General features: G+C 39.6%; 1 protein-coding gene across 1 annotated transcript in view; it reads left to right on the forward strand.

Annotated features, from left to right (window-relative positions):
• The window catches only part of TMEM236 (transmembrane protein 236), a 50582-nt gene extending 31345 nt beyond the window's left edge, over positions 1-19237 (forward strand). The window contains exon 4 of the mRNA XM_019973248.2: positions 15675-19237. Within this exon, the coding sequence (XP_019828807.1) occupies positions 15675-16255 (581 nt within the window). The 3' untranslated portion in view covers positions 16256-19237. The remainder of the gene's footprint in view (positions 1-15674) is intronic.
• Positions 19238-24915: the final 5678 nt, after the last annotated feature.

Raw genomic sequence — 24915 nt, forward strand, 5'->3', positions numbered from 1 at the left:
GAGTGGTAGACCACTTGCAGGACTCGAAAGTTTTCCTGTGATGTGAGAGGATTGAGAACGTGGGGGAGGTGGGGTCCCAGGGAGGGGTTATTATTCAGCCTCGCTTTGATAGTTGGGCTTCCTTCCCTTAGTGCAGATTTTTTTTCCCCCACCAGAATCCCCATGGTGCCCTCATGCTTATAGAACTCCGTATCAGGAGTTCCTCCTACCGTTTATGCAGCAAATTTTTATAGAGGATCTGATGCATACCAGACACTCCACTAGGTGCTGAGGGTACAGTGGTGGGTGAAAGAGAGAGGTGGTGAAAGCAGACAGAGTCCCCTTTGCATGGAGCTCACCATTTAGTGGGGCTTCCGTGATGGCTGATTAGGTAAAGAATCCAACTGCCAATGCAGGAGACCGGGGTTCCAGCCCTGGGTCAGGAAGAGCCGCTGGTGGAGAAAATGGCAACCCACTCCAGTATTCTTGTCTGAAAAATTCCATGGACAGAGGAGCCTGTCTGGCTACAGTCCATGGGGTCGCAAAAAGTCAGATGTGGTTGAGCATGCACGCACAGTCTAGTGGGTGCAATAGCAGGTTTCTAAAACTATACTAACAAATACATATAGTTAAAGCTAAGTGTTCTGAAGGCAAGGAATCAGGCTCATTCCCACATGTGTCCATTTTTTGTCACCCAGAACGGTCTCAGGCTGGGTTTTTAGCTCTGGTCTATATCCAAGCACTTAACTAGTAGAGGGACATCAAACCATTTCAAAATCTAGGATTATTTAATATTTATTGTATATTAATGTGTATTATATGGCTTCCCAAGTGGTGCTAGTGGTAGAGAATCCTCCTGCCAATGCAGGAGATGCTAGAGGCTCAGGCTGGATCCCTGGGTTGGAAAAATCCTCTGGATTAGGAAATTGCAACCCATACCAATATTCTTTTTTTTTTTTTTTTCCTGCTTTTTATTTTTTTTTAATTTTATTTTATTTTTTAACTTTACAATATTTTATTGGTTTTGCCATATATCAACATGAATCCGCCACAGGTATACACGTGTTCCCCATCCTGAACCCTCCTCCCTCCCCGTACCATCCCTCTGGGTCATCCCAGTGCACCAAGCCCCAAGCATCCAGTATTGTGCATTGAACCTGGACTGGCGACTCGTTTCATATATGATATTATACATGTTTCAATGCCATTCTCCCAAATCATCCAACCCTCTCCCTCTCCCACAGAGTCCAAAAGACTGTTCTATACATCAGTGTCTCTTTTGCTGTCTCGTATACAGGGTTATTGTTACCATCTTTCTAAATTCCATATATATGCGTTAGTGTACTGTATTGGTGTTTTTCTTTCTGGCTTACTTCACTCTGTATAATAATGCCAGTATTCTTGCCTGGGAAATCCCTTGGACAGAGGAGCCTGGTGGGCTACAGTCAATGGGGTTGCAAAGAGCTGGACATGAATGAAAGCACACACAGACACACACGTGCACAGTGCATATTAATATAGTATGTGTTTATTATGTTAATTATCAGCATAATTAATATAATTGACTTGCGACCCCATGGACTGCAGCCTACCAGGCTCCTCTGTCCATGGGATTTTCCAGGCAAGAGTACTGGAGTGGGGTACCATTGCCTTCTCCCTATTAACATAATTGACTATTACAGTGTATAATATATTATACTTAATATATATTAATTAAATGTAGAAAATAATTTTTCTATTTATATATTGTTAATTAAATTACATTCTCTGATCTAAACACCTATCAAAGAGAAGGACCAGAATATCTCAAATGAAAAACTGAAGATTAGAATATTAAGAAAGTTTTCACAATCTTAAAAAATGGGGTTTAAAAAAATCAATAATTTTATGTTTTTAGCAGCTATTGTCCAGTGTTAGATGAGTCTATAGAGGGAAAGATGGCCTTTAAACTGCCAAGCCTTCCTGCTGTGTCCTCAGACAAAAGAATTCTCTTAGAATTTCACATTGCCTAAAATTAAGAAATCATACTTTTATTAATATTTCTTCTCAGATTTGTGCAGTGTCTAGCAGGGAACTGAAACTGAATTGAGGGTATTGAATTTACTGGATCCAATGCCTTTTTAAAAAAAGTTGTCACCATTATCTCACTTCTGAGAATGTATGCCCATGAGATTATGCAGAACTGATGATGGGTTGAATTCATTATTATTATTATTTTATGAAAACTTGTATGCAGTTTTGAGCAGAGAGATAGTAGTATGCTGGCCAGTATTTAAACTCTCTCTCCTGGTTGAGGAGGGGTAAAAGTCCTTATGGATAGCATTTGCCAGCTTTTCTAGTGTGAATACTCTCATCATAATAAATTTCCAGATACCAAGGTGGTATCGCTGATCACTGATCACAGAATTGAGAAGCAGTACATACTACATGCTCTTGTCAGCTGGTGCAAGCTGTCTCTGCCTGCGTAGGGTATATCCATGCAGTAGTTTTTGGCTTTGTCACGTGCACAGGCAAATCTAAGAATGAAAGAATCAGGCTCTATAGTGTGACACTCTGTCTCCAACTTTTTAACCTCTCCTGATATATGGGATGCTGGGTTGCAGTGTAACTATAACCAAAGTTGAACAAACTGTAATTACTGTTTACTGCATTCTATTTTCTATTTTCTTCTAATTCATTTGAAACAATAGATGATTTAGCAATGGCTACCCGTTACTTATTTAACACATAAGTAACTGTTTCTCTGTGTCAGACACTAATGCTTTACAAACACTGCTTCAATTCTTCATCATAATCACGCTGGGAGGTTGGTGCTGGGTTTCATCATTTATTACTTGGCAGTGGTAGTACTTGTCTTCCCAACCTCAGACATGCTTCTCAAAGGAGACTGTGTATAGACACAGATCAGTGAGTTTAGTCAGTTGCTGTTCAGTCCCTCTTTGAGACCCCATGGACTATAGCACGCCAGGCTTCCCTGTCCTTCACCATCTCCCAGAGTTTGTTCAAACTCATGCCCATTGAATTAATGATGCCATACAACCATCTCATCCTCTGTCTCCCCCTTCTCCCACCCTCAATCTTTCCCAGCATCAGGGTGTTTTCCAATGAGTCAGTTCTTCTCATCAGGTGGCCAGAGTATTGGAGCTTCAGCATTAGTCCTTCCAATGAATATTCAGGGTTGATTTCCTTTAGGATTGACTGGTTTGGAGAGGGTCAAAATAACAATGGTTATAATCTGTATTTTAAACACTTAGATATATTAAAGTGTTTATTTTAGATGCTGTATGTTTTATTTTTTATTCTCTTAAAGTACTATGACTAAAAGTTCTTTGTGTGTTTCATATATTTAAAAAAAATCTTCCGTAAGACTGTGGCTTTTCTTCTTTTCCAGATTTTTTTCCCCTCATCATGTTATATCTAAATTATTAGAATTTTGCTTTCTCTAGATCATTTTTGTCTCAGGGCAAAATTAACTTTGGAAATTGTTCATCAAGACCTATCATACTTTTTCTGACCAAGTCTTTAATTTCATCTTCTGGTTGCTGTGAGTTGAGTAACAATCCAATGGGGGCATTGGCTGCCTTGACAGCCTCAACAGCCTCTTTACTGAATCCCCAAGTCATCTCTCCTGCCCTCCAATGTCCCCATCTTCAGTGAACTTAGAATCAAGTCCACAAACTTTATCATGCCCAATAAGCATGTGGTCTAATGGTTAGATGTTTGAGTTTCATGCTCCATCCCTCTCCTTATTTGCTGTGTGACCCTGGAAACAATTCTTAGTCTCTCCCTACCTCAGTTTGTTTATCTTTAAAATGGGAAAATAGGAGACTTACCCAGTGGTCCAGGGGTTAAGACTCCCCCTTCCAATACAGGGGATGTGGGTTCAATCCCTGCTTGGGGCACTAAGATCCCACATGCCTCATGGCCAAAAACTATAAAACAGAAGTAATATTGTAACAAACTCAATAAAGACTTTAAAAATGGTACACATCAAAAAAAAAATCTTTAAAGAAAATAAATTTAAAAATAAAATGGAAAATAGTAGTAGCTACATCATAGAGGCTTATTATTAATGAACCTTTGTTGATTTACAATATCGTGTTAGTTTCAAGTGTACAGCAAAGTGATTCAGTTATATATCAATATATTGATATGTATATATTCAAATTCTTTTCTGTTATGGCTTATTACAAGGTGTTGAATATAGTTCTCTGTGTTATACAGTAAATCCTTGTTGTTTGTCTGTTTTACATATAGTAGTATGTATCTGTTAATCCCATATACCTAATTTATCCCTCTCCCCACTGTCCCCTTTGGTAACCACATCATACAGTTTTTATAAGGATCAAGTGAATGGATGCATAGAAAGGGCTTAACACAGTTCCTCGTATATAGAAAACCCTGCATAAATCACAGCTTCTCTCCTCTTCTCTGTCTGCTTCCCCCTCATCACTCTTCTCTGTCTGCTTCCCCCTCATCACACTCTCCTTTCAGTTCATGTTAGCTGAAGGATCTTTTTCTCTTGGGGGGCTGTGCTGGGTCTTTGTGACAGCGTGCAGGCTTCTCTAGTTGTGGTGCACAGGCTTAGCGTACTGCATGTGCGGTCTTAATTCCCCGACTAGGGATTGAATTGTGACCCTTGTGCCCTGCATTGGAAGGCGGATTCTTAACCATTGGACCATCAGGGAAGTCCCTTTAGCTGAAAGATATTTGCACCTGTTCTCTCTACCACCTGAAAAGTTCTTTCTCCATTCTTCACATAATTTATTCCCATGCATTCTTTAGGTCTGTGTTTAACTGTCAATCTTCCCTGGTGGCTCAGAAGGTAAAACATCTGCCTACAATGCGGGAGACCAGGGTTCCATCCCTGGGTCAGGAAGATCTCCTGGAGAAGGAAATGGCAACCCACTCCAATATTCTTGCCTGGAAAATCCCATGGACAGAGGAGCCTGGTAGGCTACAGTCCATGGGGTCACAAAGAGTCAGACACAACTGAGTGACTTCACTTTCACTTTAACTGTGACTTCGGAGATGAGCTGTGCTTGACTGCCAGTCTAATTCAGACTCCCTGGGGTAGTCTCTCATCACAGAACTTACCTTCCTTTGAGAGCCCTGCCACAGTTTATTCTTCTGTGCCTGTTGATGTGATGTCAGGAGACAGGGTGATGAAGGTGGGCACGTTACCTGCTGCACTGTTCTCAAAACCCAGTCTAAGCTTGGAACAGCACTCTACAGTTTGTCTCATCACAGCAGACAGCTTGGTTGTCCAATTGATTCAGCCCTTAGCCAATATCAGGAGCAGTTTTGTGGCCACACCATGTGGCGATCTTAGTTCCCTGACCAGGGATTGAGCCTGTGTCCCTTGCAGTGGAAGCATGGAGTCTTAACCACTGGACCATGAGGAGCAGTTTTGAAGCCGCTGTTTGCAGAGGCAGTATTGATGCCTCTTCCCTGCCAGTGGCATGACCTAGCACTTGCCTGCTGTTGGTACTTGATCCCAGCCCCCATTTTTCTTCAAAAATGCTGTTTTACCCCTAAGCTACACAGAATGAAATTTTGGAATGAATAAAAATATTGATTTCTTTTAAAAAGTGCAGTCTTAGTAGCAGCTTCATTCCTGCCTTGTTTTTAGCTGCCTTTTCTTGTGATCCTTCTCTCTCTCACTCTTTTTATTTAAGTAACTTTTCAGTTCAGTTCAGTCACTCAGTCATGTCCGACTCTTTGCAACCCCATGGACTACAGCACACCAGGCCTCCCTGTCCATCATCAACTCCTGGAGCCTACTCAAACTCATGTCCATTGAGTCGGTGATGCCATCCAACCATCTCATCCTCTGTCCCCCACTTCTCCTGTCCTCAATCTTTCCCAGCATCAGAGTCTTTTCCAGTGAGTTGGTTCTTCGCATCAAGTGGCCAAAGTATTGGAGTTTCAGCTTCAGCATCAGTCCTTCCAATGAATATTCATTGAAGTCTTCTTCAACACCACAGTTCAAAAGCATCAATTCTTTGGCACTCAGCTTTCTTTATATTCCATTCTCATATCCATACATGACTACCTGAAAAACCACAGTTTTGACTAGACAGACCTTTGTCACAAAGTAATGTCTATGCTTTTTAATATGCTGTCTAGGTTGGTCATAGCTTTTCTTCCAAGGAGCAAGCATCTTTTAATTTCATGGCTCCAGTCACCATCTGCAGTGATTTTGGAGCCCCAAAAGGTAAAGTCTGTCACTCTTTCCATTGTTTCCCCATCTATCTGCCATGAAGTGATGGGACCAGATGCCATGATCTTAGTTTTCTGAATGTTGAGCTTTAAGCCAACTTTTTCACTCTCCTCTTTCACTTTCATCAAGAGGCTCTTTAGTTCTTCTTCACTTTCTGCCATGGGGTGCTGTCATCTGCATGTCCGAGGTTATTGATATTTCTTCTGGCAATCTTGATTCCAGCTTGTGTTAGTTCCTAAAATAACATGAGTAGAGAAAATAAAGAAAATGAAGAGAAAAATAACTTTTTTTGCTTTCTCTTTCTCTTTGCAAGAGGAATACATGCTCACTGTGGAAAATTCCTCCCTACTGATTTGTTATATTGTACTTACATTTTCCCTGGAAGTGACCAAAAAAGTTTTGGGGTAAAAGTTAGAGAGAGAAATATATCACTATAAAGAAATAATAAAGTAAAAGGGGTATGTTACTTAAACATTTTTCTGTTATCAAAATTGCATTTCTTTAATTATATAGCATGCACAGTGAGGACAAAAAGTTTTGGTGACTGGCTTTAGCTGTGGGGAACTGCACAGAATGGCTGCTATTTGTGCTTTTTACAGAAAATGTGAGCCTTTCAGGAAGTGAACAGACTGCTCTTTGTGTTTATATCTTTTACCGATTTTGCACAAATAAATATAGTTTCCCGCAAACAGAACCCTGACAATTAACAGCAACAATGAAAAGAATTTCAACTGCGAGTGGAAATTTAAAAAAATACTAATTTGAAGGGAAAGTGATCATGGAGCCTAAGGAAACAGTAACGAATACATGAAGGTTTACGTGACTAGAGGATAAATTTGCTGGTCTGTTCTAATGACCAGATGGTTTCTTGGCATCCTCAACTCTGCCCTCCCTTCTGAGAGGCCAGCAGAGCTTTCCAGCTCTTAGTTATAGTGTTTCTTACTTGATAAGAGGACTAGTCCCCTAAGCTAGTCCCCAAATCTAAACTAGTCCCTAATGAGCTATGGAGAAATGGGAGGCTTACAGGCCTGGTTTTACCAAATACACATGGATTAAGGCCTTCTTCTCATTTCATTAAAAATGAACCCTACCTAAAAATTCGTTGCTCAAGACTTATGGACACGGCTGGGGTGTTGTGGGGGGAGATGAGGGTGGGAGGTATGGAGAGAGTAACATGGAAACATACATTACCATATGTAAAATAGATAGCCAATGGGAATTTGCTGTATGACTCTGGGGAACTCAAACTGGGGCTTGGTAACAGCCTAGAGGGGTGGGATGAGGGGGAAATGGGAGGGAGGTTCAAGTGTGAAGGGACATGGGTAAACCTGTGGCTGATTCATACTGATGTTTGATAGAAACCAATGCAATACTATAAAGCAATTATCCTTCAATTAAAAATAAATAGATAAGAATTTATTGTTCAAACCAACAGCTCTTATCCTCAGATATTATGACCCTCACTGTTTAAAAACTGTTAATGTGTCACTTCTTAGATGGCACTTCCTGGCCTTGAAACAATGCTGAATTTGCAGTCATCCTCAAGAGCCTGTATTGTATGCTGTATTCTTCATATTAACAAAGGAATTGGGGTTTTCTCTTGAACACTTTTATCTACTAAGAGAGGTGAAGGAGTGTACTCTAATACACAACACACTCTCTATTTTCTACATTGGTTTATTTTTTGGTAAAATAAGAGATACAATTGATGTAAGTAAGCATCTGAGTTTTAAAAGATGATTTTATGATTATTAAAATAATATCTTGCAACAAAGAAAAGTTAAAAAAGTAAGTGTATTTTTCTCTCTTGAGAGTAATTTATCAAAATGATTCCTTACTCTGTCTGACTTCATTAAATATGATAATCTCTAGGTCCATTCATGTTGCTGCAAATGGTGTTATTTCATTTTTTTAAAATTTATTTTTATGGCTGAGTAGTATTCTATTGTCATATGGTCTCACTTATATGTGAAATCTAATTTTAAAAAATGACGCAGGGCTTCCTTGGTGGCTCAGTGGTAAAGAATCTGCCTGCTAATTCAGGAGACATGGGATCAATCCTTCATCTGTAAAGATTCTACATGCCACGGAGCAACTAAGCCCATGCATCACAACTATCAAGCCTGTGCTCTAGAGTCCAGGAGCTGCAACTGTTGAGCCCACTACTGAAGCCTGCAAACCCTAGAGCCTGTGCTCTGCAACAAGAGAAGCCACTGCAGTGAGAAGCCCACTCACCACAACTAGAGAGTAGCCCCTGCCTGCCGCAACTAGAGAAAAGCCTGTGTGGCAACGAAGACCCAGCACGGCCAAAAATAACTAAATGAAATTATTTTTTAAATGACAGAGATGAACTTATTACAGAACAGAAACAGACTCACAGATTTCGAAATCAGACTTATGGTTACCAAAGGGGAAACATGGCAGGAAGGGATAAATTAGGAAATTGAGATTTACATGTGCATACTACTATATATAAAATAGATAACTAAAAAGGACCTACTGTAATAGCACAGGGAACTCTATTCAATATTTTGTAATAACTTATATGGGAAAGAATCTGAAAAAGAGGAGCCTGGCAGACCATAGTCCCTGGGGTCACAAGAGTCGGACACGAATGAGGACTCAGTCAATCACCATAAGTTCATTTCAGTTCAATGGCTCAGTCGTGTCTGACTCTTTGCGAACCCATGGACTGCAGCATGCCAGGCCTCCCTGTCCATCACCAACTCCCAGAGTTTACCCAAACTCACATCCATTGAGTCAGTGATGCCATCCAACCATCCCATCCTTTGTCATCCCCCGCTCCTCCTGCCCTCAATCTTTCCCAGCATCAGGGTCTTTTCAGATGAGTCAGCTCTTCATATCAGGTGGCCAAAGGATTGGAGTTTCAGCTTCAACATCAATCCTTCCAATGAACACCCAGGACTGATCTGCTTTAAAATGGACTGGTTGGATCTCCTTGCGGTCCAAGGGACTCTCAAGAGTCTTCTCCAACACCACAGTTCAAAAGCATCAATTCTTCTGTGCTCAGCTTTCTTTATAGTCCAACTCTTACATCCATACATGATTACTGGAAAAACTATAGCCTTGACTAGATGGACTTTGGTAACAAAGTAATGTCTCTGCTTTTTAATATGCTGTCTAAGTTGGTCATAACTTTCCTGCCAAGGAGTAAGTGTCTTTTAATTTCATGGCTGCAATCACCATCTGCAGTGATTTTGGAGCCCCCAAAATTAAAGTTAGCCACTGTTTCCACTGTTTCCCCATCTATTTGCCATGAAATGATGGGACTGGATGACATGATCTTAGTTTTCTGAATGTTGAGCTTTAAGCCAACTTTTCACTCTCCTCTTTCACTTTCATCAAGAGGCTCTTTAGTTCTTCTTCACTTTCTGCCATAAGAGTGGTATCATCTGCATATCTGAGGTTATTGATATTTCTCCCAGAAATCTTGATTCCAGCTTGTGCTTCTTCCAGCCCAGCGTTTCTCATGAGGTACTCTGCATATAAGCTAAATAAGCAGGGTAACAATATACAGCCTTGACGTACTCCCTTCCCAATTTGGAACCAGTCTGTTGTTCCATGTCCAGTTCTAATTGTTGCTTCCTGACATGAATACAGGTTTCTCAAGAGGCAGATCAGGTGGTCTGGTATCCCCATCTCTTTCAAAATTTTCCACAGTTTATTGTGATCCACACAGTCAAAGGCTTTGGCATAGTCAATAAAGCAGAAGTAGATGTTTTTCTGGAACTCTCTTGCTTTTTCGATGATCCAGCCGATGTTGGCAATTTGATGTCTGTTTCCTCTGCCTCTAAAACCAGCTTGAACATATGGAAGTTCATGGTTCACGTATTGCTGAAGCCTGACTTAAAGAATTTTGAGCATTACTTTACTAGCGTGTGAGATGAGTGCAATTGTGTGGTAGTTTGAGCATTCTTTGGCATTACCTTTCTTTGAGATTGGAATGAAAATTTTCCAGTCCTGTGGCCACTGCGGAGTTTTCCAAATTTGCTGACATACTGAGTGCAGCACTTTCACAGCATCATCTTTTAGGATTTGAAACAGCTCAACTGGAATTCCATCACCTCCACTAGCTTTGTAGTGATGCTTCCTAAGGCCCACTTGACTTCACATTCCAGGATCTCTGGCTCTAGGTGAGTGATCACACCATCGTGATTATCTGGGTCATGACGATCTTTTTTGTACAGTTCTGTGTATTGTTGCCACCTCTTCTTAATATCTTCTGCTTCTGTTAGGTCCATACCATTTCTGTCCTTTCTTGAGCCCATCTTTGCATGAAATGTTCCCTTGGTATCTCTAATTTTCTTGAAGAGATCTCTAGTCTTTCCCATTCTATTGTTTTCCTCCATTTCTTTGCATTGATTGCAGAGGAAGGCTTTCTTATCTCTCCTTGCTATTCTTTGGAATTCTGCATTCAAATGGGTATATCTTTCCTTTTCTCCTTTGCTTTTTACTTCTCTTCTTTTCACAGCTATTTGTAAGGCCTCCTCAGACAGCCATTTTGCCTTTTTGCATTTCTTTTTCTTGATAGTCTTGATCTCTGTCTCCTGTACAATGTCATGAACCTCAGTCCATAGTTCATCAGGCACTCTATCTATCAGTCTAGTCCCTTAAATCTATTTCTCACTTCCACTGTTTAATCATAAGGAATTTGATTTATATCATACCTGAATGGTCTAGTGGTTCCCACCCTTTCTTCAATTTAAGTCTGAATTTGGCAATAAGGAGTTTGTGATTTGAGCCACAGTCAGCTCCTGGTCTTGTTTTTGCTGACTGTATAGAGCTTCTCCATCTTTGGCTGCAAAGAATATAATCAGTCTGATTTTGGTGTTGACCATCTGGTGATGTCCATGTGTAGAATCTTTTCTTGTGTTGTTGGAAGAGGGTGTTTGCTATGACCAGTGCATTTTCTTGGCAAAACTCTATTAGCCTTTGCCATGCTTCATTCTGTACTCCAAGGCCAAATTTGCCTATTACTCCAGGCGTTTCTTGACTTCCTACTTTTGCATTCCAGTCCCCTATAATGAAAAGGACATCTTTTTTGGGTGTTAGTTCTAAAAGGTCTTGTAGGTCTTCATAGAACCATTCAACTTCAGCTTCTTCACCTTACTGGTCAGTGCATAGACTTGGATTACCGTGATATTGAATGGTTTGCCTTGGAAACAAACAGAGATCATTCTATCATTTTTGAGATTGCATCCAAGTACTGCATTTTGGACTCTTTTGTTGACTATGATGGCTACTCCATTTCTTCTGAGGGATTCTTGCCCACAGTAGTAGATAAAATGGTCATCTGAGTTAAATTCACCCATTCCAGTCCATCTTAGTTTGCTGATTCCTGGAATGTCGAGGTTCACTCTTGCCATCTCCTGTTTGACCACTTCCAATTTGCCTTGATTCATGGACCTAAAATTTCAGATTCCTATGCAATATTGCTCTTTACAGCATTGGACCTTGCTTCTATCACCAGTCACATCCACAACTGGGTGTTGTTTTTGCTTTGGCTCCATCCCTTCATTCTTTCTCGAGTCATTTCTCCACAGATCTCCAGGAGCATATTGGGCACCTACCAACCTGGGGAGTTCATCTTTCAGTGTCCTATCTTTTTGCCTTTTCATAGTGTTCATGGTGTTCTCAAGGCAAGAATACTGAAGTGGTTTACTATTCCCTTCTCTAGTGGACCACATTCTGTCAGACCTCTCCACCATGACCCGTCCGTCTTGTGTGGCCTCACACGACATGGCCTAGTTTCATTGAGTTAGACAAGCTGTGGTCCGTGTGATCAGATTGGCTAGTTGTCTGTGATTGTGGTTTCAGTCTGTCTGCCCTCTGATGCCCTCTTTCAGTGCCTACTGTGTTACTTGAGTTTCTCTTACCTTGAATGTGGGGTATCTCTTCACAGTTGCTCCAGCAAAGCACAGCCGCTGCTCCTTACCTTGCATGTAGGGTAGCTCCTCTCGGCTGCCGCCCCTGACCTTGGATACAGGGTAGCTCAATCACCATATATGTATATATATCTGAATCACTTTGCTATGCACGTGAAACTAACATAACATTATAAGTCAACTATATTCTAATAAAAAAAACGATTCTTACTCATGCTACTGTGACATCTTAAATACATCTTAAGTTTGATAAGGAAGTTTCTAAGGGTCATGAGTCCTAATACTTATGAATAATTCATACCAGAGGGAAGTAATATCTCAAAAATTTATTTTTTAAATTAATAAATGTACTCAATTCACACTTACAATTTTAAAATAATTGTATAGAAAGAAAACTGAGGTATGTTCTTTAAACAACTCCTACTTATAGTCATCAAGCCCTTTGTTAGTCATTAATCATAATAACTTATTTGTTTTAAAATGTTTTCACTTCTGCTCAGTACATTTCAACGAATTTTATTGCCTTTGTGTCTTTAACCTTTAGAGTTATTCCGTCTAATGACTCTCTTTAAATTTTATCTTATCAAGGAATGTGACAGCTCAGCATGTTGTTGGCTGAGTAAACTGTGTCAAGAGCTGAGAAATTCTTAGCAGTGAAAATGGTGCCTAAGTGGTTAAATGTTTGGAAAATAATGTTCTGTTTCTTTCATAGAAAAGTCCTATCATCAGCAGTAAGTTCTGAGATCTGAGATTCCTTCATAATCACAACCTTAATACCCATGTGTGTATGGAGAGACACACATATTCACTTTCTCTCTCTCTCTCTCTCTCTCTCTCACACACACACACACACTTTTGTGATGCTGACGAGGAACACCCTATTCATTCAGATGACTGACCTGTTGATCAGCCACAGCTTCACGGTCACAAATGAGATACTTGTCTAAACAATCATACTGACTAGTTCAAAAATTTGGGGGGAAAGAACAGCTTAAAAATCTTGAGTTCAGAATGTTACCTGCCAGGGTCCAGCCCCGGCTGATCCAGGGTATACAAAGCGGGGACGGCGTTGGCGACTTATTTAAATATTAATTAGAGATATAAAGAGTAATAGAATGAGGATAGCTCAGCAGGAAAATTCAGTGGAGAAAAGAGGCTGAGTAGCTTGGTTTACGCGGGAGACCAATAAAACTTCAAGACAAGAAGTTTGCACCACTTACATAGGCCGCAGGCGTCCTTCCATTCTCCCGAAGGAGAGGAGACACTGAGGCCTCCCTGGTCGGATCTTAGAAGCCCAGGCAAAGTTAGTGGCGGGTTCCTCGCTCCAGATGGAGACTGAGCCAGAGTTTGAGAGAGAGAGAGACATGCGGAGACCAGTCTTTCGAGGAACTGATCTCAATTCTTTATTTTCCAGGGTCTGTTTTTATACACTGTTTTTATACACTGAGGTGTTATACAAAAGTTATACAAAAGTCATGCGGGGACAGCAGTCCTGACTTTTATTAAATTCAGGTGCTTCATACAAATGTATACAGAGGTCTTAGGGCTGTTACATCATCTTCTGGCCAGGGGGCCTGCTGACAATTTATGACCCTCTCCTTGTGACAGCGGTCAGTCAACACTTATTTCTCCAGGGGTGATTATTCTTAAAACAGACGCCACCCAAATAAAGTTACATTCCTATAGGGTGAGGGTGTAGTGGGTTTTAGTTAAGGAAAGAATTTACTTGGCCTAAGGTCTAACGTGATTTATATCAAAGGTTAATACTTATTTCTTCTATATATTCATTAATGTGTGTAAGGGCAGGGGATGTGGAGACTTAGCAGTAAACATTGGCTCAACAAATGAAAAACCCTTCACCAATACAATTTCTAATCAGCCCACTATACTTATACTAATAGTTTTCTAACTTCTCTAAAGAACCTGTTTTTAGAAGGTTTAAAGCATTTCGTGCCTCTCATGGTTGGGAGGCTGTGAGCAATCACATGTGGCCGGACAAGCCTGTCAGGCAGGCTAGAGAACCTTCAGAGGAGTTTGTAGGTTAAAACACTCTTGTCACGCCCAGGAATTATTAACTGGAGCTCTAAGTTAACTCCTTCTCTGAAAGAGGTGGTGGGGGACAGCCCCCCGTAAAGTCAGAGGTGTAGGTGAGAGCACAAAGTAGTAAAGTAGGCAGGCTCTGGTTATGGGGGTAGATGCTCGAGAATTTCCAGGGGGACTCCTGAGGCTCGATTCCGCCTTTGCGTATGTCGAGCCTCCTTCCTCATGACCTTTGCCACGGGTGGAGTACCTCACGCTGGCCCCCAACAGTTACCCTTCACTAAAACTCTCTCATGATCAAAAAAAGACCCTCTTAGCACCAAACTCTAAACCTGGAGATCTGGGTTGTAGTCATTCCTGTAGGCTTCTTATAAAGTGATGAGACTGAACCATTGAACTTTTGAGTCATTTGATTTTATGATATGTGTATGGTTTATAATTAGCACTTGATGTATTGCCTCTAGAAAGTGATAAAGTTAAGAGATTGTCAATTGGGGTCAGACAAGTCTGGGTATGAGTTCCAGCTCTGCTCATTCCTAACTGTGTATTTGAATTCAGGTGTCTTTTTCTCTCTTAGACTCCAGTTTCCATATTTATCCACTGGGATAGTAATCCCTATTTCTCAACTTTTTCCTGAGGATTAAATGAGTCAATGTGTGAAAGTGTTTACTTAGCTCAGTAATCAGTAATGGGTATTATTTTGAAACGGTAAGAATGACTTAGGATCCATACCTCAGGAAATGCAAAGACATAAAGAGCATTCTCTGCTTCTACATTTTTTGGCACTGTGCTATCCATTGCTATCTTGAAGTTCTATGTGTGACACAGACCTCAAATAAGAGATCACTCATATTTCATTTTCAAGTTTAAATAAAAATTTCACTTTAAATAAAAATTTAAGAATTTTATGTTTAAATAAATTTTGAAATTTAGAATGTTTAAATTTTAAACAAATTGAAGGAAAAGTTAAATTTTATTTAAAATTTAAAAATTTAAATAAAGCATTTAAAAGTGAAATTTTATTTAAAATTTAAAAATTTAAATAAAGCATTTAAAATTTAAATTTATTTCTAAATTTATTTATTTGACTGCACCAAATATAAATAAGGTAATATTTATTTATTTATTTTATAATATTTATTCTTTTATTTGTTTATTGGAGAAGGAAATGGCAACCCACTCCAGTATTCATGCCTGGAAAATCCCATGGATGGAGGAGCCTGGTGGGCTACACCCCCTGGGGTCACAAAGAGTCAGACACAATTGAGCCAGTAACACACACAGTCACTTATTTATTGGGTTGCAGCCTGTGGGCCCTTCCGTCTTCCTTGCAGCTGAGCCTGACCTTTTGGTTGCAGCCTGTAGATCTAGTTCCCTGACCAGGGATCAAACCCAAGCCCCTGCATTCAGAGCATGGAATCTTAGCCACTGGATCACCAGGGAAATCCCTGTAAGTTTAAATAAAATTGAATGAAAAGTTACATTTTAATAAAGATTTAAAATTTAAATGAATCAATTTGTTGCAGGTAATGAAGACAGGCACATCCATACGACCAATTTGCAACAAATAAGAACTGTGACATGTGAAGCGAAGCAAAATGAAGAAAACCCGACTCGCCCACAGCCAGCCAACAGGACCCACTTGTCGCGGCCACTAGGAGGCGCCACAGGGAACTCCTCTCCTGAGCTGGAGGGACCCCAGGATCCCACCTTTGAGTGGGGAATCCTGAGAACGCTGTCCCAGCAGGACGTGCGTGCAGAGATCTTCCTCGGGAGCTTTCCGCTGTGGGCTGACACCATAGAAATGGTGCGGGTGGCCGGACACCCCAGGGTGTACAAGTCAGGCTGGGTGTACGTGGTCTACATCTTCAGTTACATTTCTCTTCTTCGAATGATATTCACTCCCCGGAACCCGCTTCTGAATTCCTTTGCCATCCTTCTCCAGGATCTACCTTTTATCTTTGTTAGACTGAGTTTAATCATAGGCCTGGGAACAATCACACCCGTATTGGGTCTTTTTAAAAATGTGCTGGTGACTCTGTCTTATGTTTACTTCAATTTCTTAACAAGATTCAGGATGTTTTCTACCTTTGAGAGATCTTTTTAAAGAGAAAATGTCCTATAGTCAAACCTCTTTTTTATGCACATGCATATATTTGTGATCTTTTTGGGGGGCAGGCATACGTTACTTTGTGCTCTAGGAAGAAATGAAGAAATAGATGCTAGAGAAAAAACTATTTTTAAAAACTATAACATGTCAATTTTTTAAATGTATGCAAATGGTGCTAAATGTAAGCAAAGTTGTAGTCTAATAAGTTGGTTCCCCTCGATTTGTAGAAAATGTCCGTAGTTATTTTTGTTACGTATTCTGCATTTTTTCTAAAAGTACCCTTCAGTAAAGCATCTTAAAAAATGAGAACATAAAAAAAAAAAAAAATGAGAACATGTCTTCCTGCTAAGTTAGTCCAAGAATGAGATTTTTTTACTGTTGACAGAAAGGGCATTACAAGAATTTGTTAAAATTAATTTTAGGAAATAAGCCTGTTATTATTAAATAAGTTTAGATTCTATCAATACTTTTAACAAATGGACCCTGAGGGATAGGATGGGGAGGGAGGTGGAAGGGGAATTCAGGACTGGGGACACATGCACACCCATGGCTGATTCATGTATTTTAAAAAAAAAATTGAATTGTTTAAGAGTCTCCTTCAGACATGTAATTATGTTCTTTATTCCACTGTGGCAAGAGATTTTTATGTAGTCAGTTGATTTCAGCAGAGAAAGCAATTTAATTTCACAGACATTTGACTCAATCTAATGTAATGAAGTTAAGGTAAGATATAGATAAACTTTTATAACAGGAAGCCATTAATTGAAGAGGGAAATTTCAAAGTAAAAGAATATTTATTTGGAATTTGATACCATCATGAAAGCAAGGTGCAAGCCCTGTTTAAAGTTAGAAGTTCAACTTACAAATATAACAGCAAGTGCATTAGTGTTTTTTGTGATAATATATAATAGTTATCTTGACATTAAATAATTAAATATGGAATTATGTGATTTGATTTCATATGTTGGGATACCCTCAGATATACATAGCAGGGGCTCTCCACTCTATATAAATTTACCGATGCTACAGAGATTTCTGAGAGTCTTACATGTGCAGAGTAATGTTTTACACAGGCAGTCTCTTCAGTGATCTTTGGTAACAAATAGCTTAAAGAATGAATAACTGATTTTACTGCCGTTCCAACTCTCCACCAAATCCTCCAGTCTCACTCTCCCCCTAGGCTTTATGGTTTTTCCTTATACTTAAGATAAGGTCTATTCACAGTTGCTAAAAGCTTAACTTCTGGTTTTATGACTTGGGGCAAACATCCAAAAGTGAGTATATTACTGGTACTTTAATAAGGTTAGTAGTATTAGTTGCTCAGTCCTGTGTGACTCTTTGCAATCCCATGAACTGTAGTCTGCCAGGCTCCTCTTTCCATGGGATTCTCCAGGCAAGAATACTGGAGTGGATTGCCATTCCCTTCTCCAGGGGATTTTCCCAACACAGGTCTCCTGCACTGCAGGCAGATTCTTTACTGTTTGAGCTACAAATAAGGTTAAATAGTACTTTATAGGTCTGAGAGGATTAACTAGATAGGGAGTGTTTTCATTGTATTGTCTGGCTAACTATAATAACTGATAAATGCTAAGACTTTTAATTGGATCAAATCCCTACAGAGAAACAGGTAGCTTAATGCATTGTTTTAATTTTCCTATTTTTTTCTTTTCTGTGTCTTTGCTTACTCTCTGGGAATAATAATTTAAACCATACACTTGTGAAAAATAATATATGAAATCTTCAGGTTACCTCAGACGATAATTTTTCATCAAATAGTGTTATGTTTAGAAGTGAGTAATCTACTGAATATAGAGATTAAAGTTGATGTAAGTGGACTTCCCTGGTGGTCCTGTGGCTAAGACTCCATGCTCCCACGTGCAGGCTACTAGATTCAATCCCCAGTCAGGGAGCTAGATCCTGCATGCTGCAACTAAAGACCTGGCAGAGCCAAATAAATAAATGTTTTTTGAAAAAGGTTAAAATTTTAAAGGACTTAAACTTGATGTAGGTATTAACTCATCAGACATCAAAGTGTCCCTCTTATGAGTTCTTTCAGAACCCTAACTATAGCACTTTTAAAGACTTTCATTGGGTGTTTGCTTTTCTGAGTTCCTCATTAATCTTTAAATTCCTTAAAGAAAGGCCTGAGCATATCTTGTTTAACAATGCGTTTTATCTTCCTCTGTCAATCCCATAGAAACTTATAATGCTTATAACTCTAAAACCAGATTATCATACAAATAATTTATTTCAATTTATACCTGATTATTTTTTATTAAGAAGAATATATAACTATGTGCTGCTGCTAAGTCGCTTCAGTCATGTCCGACTCTGTGCGACCCCATAGACGGCAGCCCACCAGGCTCCCCCGTCCCTGGGATTCTCCAGGCAAGAACACTGGAGTGGGTTGCCATGTCCTTCTCCAATGCATGAAAGTGAAAAGTGAAAGTGAAGTCGCTCAGTCGTGTCTGACTCTTAGCGACCCCATGGACTGCAGCCCACCAGACTCCTCTGTCCATTGTATTTTCCAGGCAAGAGTACTAGAGTGGGGTGCCATTGCCTTCTCTGATATAACTATGTAGTTGATTGTAATATTCCTAAATATGAAAATATTTTATGTACATTTATATTTACCTTTGTATTGGAATTTATACAGTGAACAACGCTCAGATAATTTGGGAAGTATTACTTATTGGAGTTTAGAATGCATTTTGCACCTAATATTTGAACATGAATGTGCCTGATATTTTGGAGAGTCACAACACTGTATAAATAATGAAGGCATGTACAAAAGACTCCATGTAGGAGGACAATTACAGAGTACCTAATGTAATTTAATAGTTTTAAGGGTATGCACGTGTTTATAAACTTTGTCTATGGTATTTAACAGGCATTGCAGCAAATTATGCTAATAAAGCATTGGTTGTTATACACTCTGTGATTAAAAGTTATGCTATTAAAATTACATTGCAATTCTCATTGTTTCTAATGGTTTTTTTTTAAGACCCGTGCAGCTTTTGTGTCCTTATAAAAAGTTATAAACGTTACATATCGGTTAAAAGAAAATGGATGGAGAAAAATATACCATGCTAACACTAATCATGGTATATTTTTCTCCATCCAAGGGAGGCTTTACAAATAGCTGTGAAAAGAAGAAAAGTGAAAAGCAAAGGAGAAAGGGAAAGATATAAACATCTGAATGCAGAGTTCCAAAGAATAGCAAGAAGAGATAAGAAAAACTTCTTCAGTGATCAATGCAAAGAAATAAGAGGAAAACAACAGAATGGGAAAGACTGGAGATCTCTTCAAGAAAATCATAGCTAACAAAGGAACATTTCATGCAAAGATGGGCTCGATAAAGGACAGAAATGGTATGGACCTAACAGAAGTAGAAGATATTAAGACGAGATGGCAAGAATACACAGAAGAACTGTACAAAAAAGATCTTCATGACCCAGATAATCACGATGGTGTGATCACTGACCTAGAGCCAGACATCCTGGAATGTGAAGTCAGGTGGGCCTTAGAAAGCATCACTACGAACAAAGCTAGTGGAGGTGATAGAATTCCAGTTGAGCTATTCCAAATCCTGAAAGATGATGCTGTGAAAGTGCTGCACTCAATATGCCAGCAAATTTGGAAAACTCCGCAGTGGCCACAGGACTGGAAAAGGTCAGTTTTCATTCTAATCCCAAAGAAAGGCAATGCCAAAGAATGCTCAAACTACCGCACAGTTGTACTCATCTCACATGCTAGTAAAGTAATGGTCAAAATTCTCCAAGCCAGGCTTCAGCAATATGTGAACCGTGAACTTCCTGATGTTCAAGCTGGTTTTCAAAAAGGCAGAGGAACCAGAGATCAAATTGCCAACATCCACTGGATCATGGAAAAAGCAAGAGAGTTCCAGAAAAACATCTATTTCTGCTTTACTGACTATGCCAAAGCCTTTGACTGTGTGGATCACAATAGACTGTGGAAAATTCTGAAAGAGATGGGCATACCAGACCACCTGATCTGCCTCTTGAGAAATCTGTATGCAGGTCAGGAAGCAACAGTTAGAACTGGACATGGAACAACAGACTGGTTCCAAATAGGAAAAGGAGTATGTTAAGGCTGTATATTGTCACCCTGTTTATTTAACTTATATGCAGAGTACATCATGAGAAACACTGGGCTGGAAGAAGCACAAGCTGGAATCAAGATTGCCGGGAAAAATATCAATAAACTCAGATATGCAGATGACACCATCCTTATGGCAGAAAGTGAAGAGGAACTAAAAAGCCTCTTAATGAAAGTGAAAATGGAAAGTGAAAAAGTTGACTTAAAGGTCAACATTCAGAAAACGAAGATCATGGCATCCGGTCCCACCACTTCATGGGAAATAGATGGGGAAACAGTGGAAACCGTGTCAGACTTTATTTTTCTGGGCTCCAAAATCACTGCAGATGGTGACTGCAGCCATGAAATTAAAAGACACTTACTCTTTGGAAGGAAAGTTATGACCAACCTAGATAGCATATTCAAAAGCAGAGACATTACTTTGACAACAAAGGTTCGTCTAGTCAAGGCTATGGTTTTTCCTGTGGTCAGGTATGGATGTGAGAGTTGGACTGTGAAGAAGGCTGAGCACCGAACAATTGATGCTTTTGAACTGTGGTGTTGGAGAAGACTCTTGAGAGTCCGTTGGACTTCAAGGAGATCCAACCAGTCCATTGTGAAGGAGATCAGCCCTGGGATTTCTTTGGAAGGAATGGTGCTGAAGCTGAAATCCAGTACTTTGGCCACCTCACGAGAAGAGTTGACTCATTGGAAAAGACTCTGATGCTGGGAGGGATTGGGGGCAGGAGGAGAAGGGGACGACAGAGGATGAGATGGCTGGATGGCATCACTGACTCGATGGACATGAGTCTCAGTGAACTCTGGGAGTTGGGATGGACAGGGAGGCCTGGCGTGCTGTGATTCATGGGGTCGCAAAGAGTCGGACATGACTGAGTGACTGATCTGATCTGAACACTAATCAAAAGAAAGCAGCACTAACATTCACTTCAGACAGAACAGACTTCAAAGTAAGGAAAATTTTTCAAGAAAGGGATTATTACATAATAATAAAGGAGTCAATTCTCTCAGGAGAATTAGTGTGTTATGTGCCTAATGACAGAGCCACATAAGGCAAAACCTGATAGAACCACAGAAAGAAATAGATGAAGCTACTATCATAGTTGGAAACTTCAACACCAATCTCTCAGAAATGGACAGTTCCAGCAGATAGAAAATCAGTAAAGACAGAGTTGAATTCAATGACACTAATCAATTAATTGAATATCATTGACTTCTAAGGTCTACTTCATCTGACCACAGCAGAATACACATTCTCTCAAGCTCACAAGAAACATTTACCAAGATAAGCCATATTCTGGGGCATAACACACACTTCAACAAATTTAAAAGAATAAAAACAATATAAAGTCTTTTCTCATAAGGGAATTAAGTTAGAAATCAATAACAGACAGGTAATAGAAAAATTCCCAATTACATGGAGATTATGCAGCACATTTCCAAATAACACATGGGTCAAAGAAGAAGTCTCACCAGAAATTAAAATATATTTTGGAGTAAATAAAATGAAAACAAACTTATCCAAATGTATGGGGTTGGCAATGGCACCCCACTCCAGTGCTCTTGCCTGGAGAATCCCATGGACAGAGGAGCCTGGAAGGCTGCAGTCCGTGGGGGTCACTGAGGGTCGGACACGACTGAGCGACTTCACTTTCACTTTCACTTTATAGTAAAATAAGTTTCCACCTTGGGAAGCTAGAAAAAGAAGAACAATCAAAAGTCAAAAAGGGGAAGAAAAGAAATAATAAGAATTACAGCAGAAATCAATGAAATTGAAACAAAATCAATAGAGAAAAACCAAGAAAACCAAAACCTATGCATGTGTGGGAACAGGGGAGGAGATGGGAAGTCTTTGTAATTTCCACTCAATTTTGTTGTAAACCTAAAATTGCTCAAACAAAAAAATGTCTTCCTAAAAAAGTAGTAGTGTTGTTGTTGTTCAGTCACTAAGTCGTGTTCAACTCTTTGCGACCCCATGGACTGCAAAATGCCAGACTCCTCTATACTCCAGTATGTCCTGGAATTTGCTCAAATTCATATCCATTGAGTTGGTGATACTATCTAACCATCTCATCCTCTGCTGCCCCCTCCTCCTTTTGTCTTCAATCTTTCTCAGCATCAGTGTCTTTTCCAGTGAAGTGTCTTTTTACATCAGGTGGCCAAAGTATTGGAGCTTCAGCATCAGTCCTTCAATAAATATTCAAGGTTGATTTCCTTTAGGATTGACTGGTTTGATCTTGCTGTCCAAGGGAGTCTCAAGAGTCTTCTCCAGCATAATAATTTGAAAGCAAAAAAAAATAGTGTAGTCTTAAATACTTCAAACTTTTAAAATATGTTTTGGGGATAATATTTTCCAAAGTAATATTTGCTTTTAAACTGGCATTTATACATACACAAATCTTAATATTTAGGATGTGCCTATGAGAGTCCCTTGGACTTCAAGGAAATCCAACCAGCCCATTCTAAAGGAGATCAGTCCTGGGTGTTCTTTGCAAGGAATGGTGCTAAAGCTGAAACTCCAATACTTTGGCCACCTCATGCAAAAAGTTGACTCATTGGAAAAGACTCTGATGCTGGGAGGGATTGGGGGCAGGAGGAGAAGGGGACGACAGAGGATGAGATGGCTGGATGGTATCACCGACTCGGTGGACATGAGTTTGGGTGAACTCCGGGAGTTGGTGATGGATAGGGAGGCCTGGCGTGCTGCAATTCATGGGGTCGCAAAGAGTCGGGCACAACTGAGTGACTGAACTAACTGATTATCAATAAAAATCTCATAATTTCTTTTGCTTTGAAATTGGAATATTAATGGACTTTTTTTAAGGAAAGTCTTCTTTTTCTACAATGTATTTCTTTATTTTTCTTCTTAAAGATGTAGGTTCCTTAGAAAATAGGTTTTCCAGAATATTTTATTACATAAACTAAAAAATTACCTTTTAAATTGCTTACAATTATAGATAATATTACATATTTGGTGTAGTTTGAAGAAGATACCCTCTGCTTTTGTGTCTTGATTTCCATCTCTAAAATCTGGATCATTTACAGATCATAAAAATACATTTTTTGCCTTATTCTTAGTTTTTTTTCAAATATAAAATGGGTCAAACAAGCCTTTAAATATTAATTTATTATAAATATATAAATTATATTATAACATTATTAATATAAACATTATTTATTATTAATTTATTATAATTGGATCTGCAAATTACAATATTGTGGTGGGTTTTGCCATACATTGACATGAATCAGCCATGGGTGTACATGTGTCCCCCATCCCGAACCCCACTCCTGTCTCCCTCCCCATTCCATCCCTCTGGGTTGTCTCAGTACACCGTCTTTGAGTGCCCTGTTTCATGCGTCGAACTTAGTCTGGTCATCTATTTCACATATGGTAATATAATGTTTCAATGCTATTCTCTCAAATCATCCCACTCTCACCTTCTCTCACAGAGTCCAAAAGTCTGTTCTTTATATCTGTGTCTTTTTTGCTGTCTTGCATATCAGTTCAGTTCAATTCAGTTCAGTTGCTCAGTCGTGTCTGACTCTTTTTGACCCCATGAACCACAGCATGCCAGGCCTCCCTGCCCATCACCAACTCCCAGAGTCCACCCAAACCCATTTCCATGAAGTCTGTGACACCATCCAGCCATCTCATCCTCTGTCGTCCCCTTATCCTCCTGCCCTCAATCTTTCCCAGCATCAGGGTCTTATCAAATGAGTCAGCTCTTCACATCAGGTGGCCAAAGTATTGGAGTTTCAGCTTCAACATCAGTCCTTCCAATGAACACCCAGGACTGATCTCTTTTAGGATGTACTGGTTGGATCTCCTTGCAGTCCAAGGGACTCTCAAGAGTCTTCTCCAACACCACACTTCAAAAGCATCAATTCTTCGGCACTCAGCCTTCTTTGTAGTCCAACTCTCACATCCGTACATGACCACTGGAAAAACCATAGCCTTGACTAGATGGACCTTTGTTGGCAAACTAATGTCTCTGCTTTTTAATATGCTGTCTAGGTTGGTCATAACTTTCCTTCCAAGGAGCAAGTGTCTTTTAATTTCATGGCTACAATCACCATCTGCAGTGATTTTGGAGCCCCCAAAAATAAAGTCAGTGACTGTGTCCACTGTTTCCCCATCTATTTGCCATGAAGTGATGGGACTGGTCTTGCATATAAGGTTGTCATTACCATCTTTCTAAATTCCATATATATACATTAATATACTGTATTGGTGTTTTTCTTTCTGACTTTGTATAATAGGCTCCAATTTCATCCACCTCATTAGAACTGACTCAAATGTATTCTTTTTAATAGCTGAGTAATAGTCCATTGTGTATATGTACCACAGCTTTCTTATCCATTCGTCTGCTGATGAACATCTAGGTTGCTTCCGTGTCCTAGCTATTGTAAACAGTGTTGCAATGAACATTGGGGTACAGGTGTCTCTTTCAATTCTGGTTTCCTCAGTATGTATGCCCAGCAGTGGGATTGCTGGGTCATATAGCAGTTCTATTTCCAGTTTTTTTTAAAGGAATCTC

Source organism: Bos indicus, chromosome 13 (assembly GCF_029378745.1).
Source record: "Bos indicus isolate NIAB-ARS_2022 breed Sahiwal x Tharparkar chromosome 13, NIAB-ARS_B.indTharparkar_mat_pri_1.0, whole genome shotgun sequence".
In the NCBI taxonomy this organism is placed as follows: domain Eukaryota; kingdom Metazoa; phylum Chordata; class Mammalia; order Artiodactyla; family Bovidae; genus Bos; species Bos indicus.